The 6,854-nt window shown below is 32.7% G+C and overlaps 1 protein-coding gene across 1 annotated transcript; it reads right to left on the bottom strand.

Annotated features, from left to right (window-relative positions):
- Positions 1 to 4,114: 4,114 nt before the first annotated feature.
- On the bottom strand, positions 4,115 to 6,048 carry LOC120199303 (methyl-CpG-binding domain-containing protein 5-like). The gene is made up of 3 exons (XM_039200428.1): positions 5,692 to 6,048; positions 4,791 to 4,916; positions 4,115 to 4,687 (listed from the first exon to the last, which is right to left on the bottom strand). Exons 1-3 carry the CDS (start codon positions 5,989 to 5,991, stop codon positions 4,454 to 4,456), a joined length of 660 nt encoding a protein of 219 aa, XP_039056359.1. The 5' UTR covers positions 5,992 to 6,048; the 3' UTR covers positions 4,115 to 4,453.
- Positions 6,049 to 6,854: the final 806 nt, after the last annotated feature.

The raw sequence follows: 6,854 nt of genomic DNA, 5'->3' as shown, positions 1-6,854 counted from the left end.
AAAGGAAATTGATAGAGCTCTCCTAGGACCTTCTCAAGGTGGTTAAACCATCAATAGAGACCTACTCTTATACCAATTGTTAGCTTTATATATCAATCAAATGATGCCAAGAGGTGGTGAATTGGCCTTTTAAGAATTTTGGTGAAAGCAATCGAAAGATAAACATTTTGCGCACCAATTTAGAGTGGTTCAACTTTCTCAACCAAAGTCTACATCCACACTAAAGATTTCTCAAATCCAATAAATTTGCTTACCTTTGAGGACAATGTGTAACCTTTCAACAACCCACAAGGTTTATACCCCAAAACCTTATTTACACTCTTTGCACAAAGGGAATTACATATGAAGCAAACAAAGAGAAAACCTCACAAGGCAAATGTGTTTGCACTAATTAATCTCTCACCCAAATCACACTTGATTAAAATAAACAGTCACAGGTGTATTTACAAGAAATAATATGACAAATTAAACAAAAAACAAAACTTTGATGTTGGTAGATTGGTTCAATATGTTTCTTGTTAACCATGGGAAGCTTTAATCTTCAATTTATACCTTCTCCACTAATTCTAGCCGTTTGGAGCAGTTGGGGATCATTATAGCCATTACCTACAACCAAAAACAACATTTAATGTACAAGGGATCGATTTTTTTTCAAATAATTTGACTGTTACAAGAAAGGGATCGATCCTTTTCATCAAGGGGTCAATCCTTTGGTGAAGAGATCGGTCATTTGTACAAAGGATTGATCCAAAACATTCTGCCATCCAAGGGATCAATCCTAGGAAGAAGGAATTGATCCTTTGGTCAAAGTGATCGATCCTTTTACTATGGGATTGATACTTTGAGTGAAAATCCTTGGAAACTCAACTTTAAAGCGCAAAAACGATCTTTTTGAAAATGTTTGACTAAGTTGGAAAACAATCAAAACATATTTTCAAGTTAATTTGAGTTTTAATTATTTTTAATAAATTCGATTAAGTCTAAAATCTTTTTGATAAATTCAATTAAGTCCAAAATCAATTTTACATTCATTATATCAAAATCTTAATTCAACACCTTGGCATTGAGTTGAACAAGTCTTTGGTATTCATTGGTCCATTCAAACTTGATCTTCGGTACAACTAGCTCTTCTTGCTTCTTGGAATGAATTAATGCTCAGTTGGTTATGACACCCGACACTGAATAATCGATGGCTTGAATGAAAAACAATATTTTATTCTTCCAATAAGAATAGTTGGCACTATTGAAATAAGGAGGCTTTGAGATGAATTGAGACTCACCAAAAATTTTGGAAGTAGATGGAGTAGCCATTGAAGAGGAATCGATTGACTTCTTCCAAGGATCTTCTCAAGAGGGTGTTAAGTCTTCAAATGAGATTAGCTCTAATGTCAATTGTTGAGTCAATAAATATGATGAAATGGCTAAGAGAGGAATGAATTGACAAATAAAAATTTTGATGGAAGATTATGGAAAAATTAAACACAAGAATTTTAGAGTGGTTTGACTTTTTAAACCAAAGTCTACATCCACTGCCTTAGTTATCCACACTAAGGATTTTCACAAATTCACTGATTTGTATCAACCTTTGAGGACAAGTTGTAACCTTACAACTCCCTCAAGAATTATACCTCAATTTTTTTAGACACTCACTCAAAGAGAAAATTACAAATTTACAAACTTAGAAAAACCTCACAAGGAAATTGTTTGCATAATTCAAGAAAAAGACAAATAAAACAATGGGTACAAATTTGTTCTTTGAAAGCAAAAAGAATATTGAAGAATGTTGACTTTGATTTTCGCTCAATGTGATTGTTTTGGCTTTCTCTTTGATTTCTTATTTTCACATATAACTCGAAATCTTGTTTTTATACCCCTTCATTTAATTCTAGTTGTTGTGGGAGTTAATAGAGCCATTATGATGAAATTGCCGACAATAAATGTTGCTCAAACGCCTTGAGTATAGGTATTGTCTGCATTAAATATAAAATTCTAGTCGTTGGTGAGAGGAGAGTATCGGTACTCCACTTAGAGTATCGATACTCAAACAGTATCGGTATCAAAATAGCCTACTAGAATTGGTGATTGTCAAAATATAAATGGAGTATCGGTACTCCTATTCAAAGTATCATTATTGCTATGTATTTTTAGACTATTAGTATCAGTATCAGTATTGGTACCACATGAACAGTATCAGTATTTTTCTTGCGGTATCGATACTGCAGGGTAAAAAATTGATTTTTGACTCATTAAAATTTGAAACACTTTTTAAAAATGTTTGAAAATTTACTTTCAGTATATGACTTGAATTTTCAAAAGAGTAAGGAGTAAAAATAAAGTTTTTGACATTAAAAAGAATTTACATGTTTGAATGATCGAATCGAATATAAACTTTAAAACCGAATCAGAAATAATCCTAAAATTTCTTTTAAAATATAAATTTTTGATATATCGAAATATCAGTGTATATTCATTATTTTTTATAGCATATGACGACTCTGAGTAGATAAAAATGATATATCTATAATTGATATTAAAATAATTATAATATATATTGATTATTTCATCGTAGTAACACAGGACGAAGTAGTGGATCGTCCCCGAGGTCTGGTCATACTGCTACTATCACAAAATTATTGCTTATTAATTTATTCTTCTTTGTTTATTTGTTTTGACTGTTCGCTCTTTTATTACTTCATATACAGATGATTATTGCATATTTATATAAAAAACAAAAAATGAATTAATTAAGAAAATAACCTTCAAAAAGCATTATTTGAAAGAAAAAAATAACTCCAAACTATCCACGTAAGACAATCTAACGTTCTACAAAACTTGTATAGCGAACTGGCGTTACACAGATCGCTAGATACGTCCTACGTGGGTGAACTTTTCATATCACCTAATTTAATATTTTTATAAATGACCTTGAGCTCTGCGTAATGTGAGATCCCGAGAATTTGAAGTGCCCCTGATAATTTGAAGCATCGGATTAACGGACCTCGCAGTATGCATAAAGCAAGGTCCCTTTTGTAATAATAAAAATAAATATTAAACTATTTTATGAATTACATTAAATTAATCAATATATTTTTATTGTATTGTAAAGTATATAATAAAATAAAATAAAATCTATTTTAATAAATAGACAAATACTTATTAAATTTAAAACTCATTCTATTGTAACATCTTACAAAACAAAGTTGTTTCATGATTGCAAAAACAAGTATCATAATTAGTGCAAATGTTGTTCCTGGTTATCAAAATTAGTCGATTAAAGTACGCAAACAGTTGTTATCACAATTGTAGTCTTCGGTTAGTTCTACAAAGGCTATAATATTTCGACTCCACAACATTAAGCCTACATACTTATTAATCTCTAAATGAATAACTCCTAAATTTATTTTCTTAAAATTAATAAAATCGAGAGATTTCACAATTCAAAATCATTCATCTCTTAATTCAACCCCAATACAAATTAGAATAATGTCAACCTGTATAAAATTATCAAGTATTTTAGAGGTAAATATCCAATTTTATGGGCCGGGTACCTAACCCGTTATTTTTTACGGGTTTATGGGTCGAGCCTAGATCACAAAATTACCTTCAACTAGAAACCCATGAGGTTCATAAAATACAACCCGTGATAAATCCAATTTCTCGTGGATCTCGTGTTTTGCAAAACGCGAGGTTGTTTATCTAAATTTTAAATTGGGTTATCTGAAAAGAGCTTCCAGGTCGGACGGGTCTCACGCCTCACAAAACACAAGATAGTCCTACGCAGACAGTTTAAGAGTATTTTTCCAAATAATTCCTGCTGAGGGTTATTATCCCAGCACTGAAGTATTCACCTGCTTAAATGCTAGAACTCATTAGTAGAATAAATTTACCTTAAATATAATAGTATGCCCATTTCTGTATTACACACATATTCATGTTCAACACCAGATTTGAGTTCAAGTAATAAAAAAAGAACATCTAAAACGAACTTCAAGGTGATTTTGCATTAACTTGTACTCCTACTGCTTTCTGCAGGTTTCTAAAAAAAAGGAGAGATGCAGAGTTATGTAATGAGATATGAATTGCTTAAACAAGAAACATAAATCCGTTAACTAAATAAACAAAACGGCTCTCTGCATTCATTTTCTAGAAATTGAAACAAAAACATGTGTTTCGAGTTTTTTAAACAACAAAGACACTGAGAAAGAAACTTCAAGGCTACATATGAACAGAGGAAAGGGTACAAAAAAATGAATATGTGTGTATCGATAACTAGGAAGTTCTAACCTTTGTCGAGCCTGGCTGTTGTGTGAAATGTGGACCAAAGATAATACGACATGATTGATTAAGGTAGAAACAAAAACAATTAGACATGGAACACAATGTAGATAATGCTGGTCAGCATGAAACCAGGCGTTTAATTGATGCAGACAATCAAATCTGACGTGGAGTGTCTTCAAAACATTGCTTGACTACTTTTGCTGGCTATTAGGGATGAAAATACCGCAGCCCAATCTTGTCTAGTAGATTGAGGCACTACTTCGTTCCCTATGAAGGCAGTCCAATAGTCCGCACAGGCATCAGTCATTAACCAATCAACTTTCTCTGGCACATTAGCAAAATCAAAGTTCAACGGCTTTGGTTTCTTAGTAGACTTCTTTTGTTTGTTGCCTGAAGAGTTCCCTGAAGACTGCAGAACACAATTCCAGCATTCACCAAAAGCAGGGAAATAAGTAAAGAATAGGACAAATATTCAGCATATTCAATCAACATGGATTTTATTTTTGACTTACAAGTCCTTCGCTGCTGGAAGCCTCAGATCCTTTCTTCCTCTTAGGTTGGGGAGATCCAGTTTCTAGGAAGTAAAGAACTTCTTTCTTGGATCTAAATCTTCGGCCCGAGGATGGTTCGAAATAATACTGCAGAGAAAAATGTTATCATATATGTTTAGACCATCAGCACATAGGCAAATTATCTCCTCACACGGAAACACGAAGAAGGAACATACATCAAAGGCACAATAAACATATTAGAATATACCATAAAAAAGTAAAATACTAGTACCCGAATAATGCAGCATTCCACAAGGTCAAGTCCATTTTACTTCTACTGAGACATTCATTCACTGGATTTTCGTAAATTGCAAATGGTTTCAGCAATAGACGACGATATCCCGTTTATGTCTTTATGCAACACCAACATTTAGCCTCTCTATGTGCAGGCAAGGACTAAAATTTATGCCAATCAATTGAGTTTAAAATAAATTTCTTTCAAAAGAAATGCTTCCATGTCCCATTGTTAAGTGTTAAAAATATCAATAACATTAAGATGGTTTATACATCAACTAATCAAACATTTGCTTTGCCTAAGCTCAATAACAGAAGCCATACACATGAAAGTTAAGGCTTGTTTAAATCAGAGTTTGCAAACCCATGAACCCTAGCATTTGATCTACCCTAGGTGCCATTTGATGGCTAATACTGAGAGATACAATGCTGCCCAATGGAAAACAACACTGGCACCAGCAAGTATGGACATTTCTAGCAGCAAAACAAGGATTTGAGCTAACAAAATTAAAAGACAAACAAAGCACAACTAGATATCAAATAATTTTCGCAAAACCATAAGGAAAACTTCAATAACTAAGACTAAGCTTAGCTGAAAATAATATAGTGTTGGAGATGAAACTCTAACCCTATCAACTAGTCCAGCAGTGGCACCGGAGCTCCGAACTCTATCTTCGACCAGCCATCCAGGCGGCAACCAAGATTCCGGAGCCACCACGCGCCGATTCACCTTAGGATCTGCCGAGGACAAAGATTTAACGAAGCCGGGTCCCGGTGTCTCCAGTTGGGCGGCAGTCGGAATCGAACCGTTGCCAGTTTTGGTGGGCTCGGCCGATTGGCTTTGACGGTTGGCGTCGATGAAAGCCCCGGGTTTGAGAAGCGGATCGGACGGTAAATCGGTGGGGGAGGGTTGAACCGGGTCTGACATTGCTCGGAAGAAAGAGCTGAAAGTTCTCTACTTTTTTTATGATTTGGAAAGGAAAGAATAGCGTATGTCCGATTCTACCTATAACGCTGTGAGAACATTACCGTACAACAATTAAATAAGCCATTTTCCTAAAGAAAAAAATATATACCTAGGGTGATTATGTTGTGCGGCAATTCAATATAAAATTTTATACATAATTAAAAATGTAATCAAAATCAAAATATTTTAAATTGTATGTAATTTAAAAATTATAATTTTCTTAATAATTTCAGTTGAATCGAAAATATTATGAATAATATAATATTTTTAGTTTAATTTGAAAATTGTTTTAAGAAAGATCATGTCCAACATAAAACTTAGGGTAAATTGCACATGTAATACCTAAATTATTGTTTTTATCTCGTTTTGATATTTAAACTTTTATTTGTTTCAAAATCATATCTAATTTTTATTTTTTATTTCGTTTTGATACCTCACCGTTAAAAACTTAGCGAAACTGCCACAATATGACCCATTTCATAAGTAAATTATAGCATTCAACACTCAACTATCTTCTCACTCCAATTTAGTCATTGAAGTTTAATTTTTTTAATTTAATTACTTAACTTTGAAATTGTTTCTAATTTAATCACTCTAACTTTCAAATTTATTTTTTTATTTTATATTAATAAAATAATAATGATAAAAAATGTTGAGTCATAAAAATTATTAATAAAATAAAAGGTAAAGTATAGTAATGATCAGTGAACTTTTCTAAAGCTTTCATTTAGGTCCCCCTAACTTTTAAAACTTACAATTCAGTCCTCCAACATTTAGTCTATTTGTAATATGGTCCCCGCCGTTACACTACTGTTAGTACGTTT

This window comes from Hibiscus syriacus, unplaced genomic scaffold (genome assembly GCF_006381635.1).
Source record: "Hibiscus syriacus cultivar Baekdansim isolate YM2019G1 unplaced genomic scaffold, ASM638163v2 tig00005406_pilon, whole genome shotgun sequence".
In the NCBI taxonomy this organism is placed as follows: Eukaryota; Viridiplantae; Streptophyta; class Magnoliopsida; order Malvales; family Malvaceae; genus Hibiscus; species Hibiscus syriacus.
The sequence above is the reverse complement of the archived record's forward strand: the minus strand, read 5'-3'. Positions and strand labels throughout refer to the sequence as shown.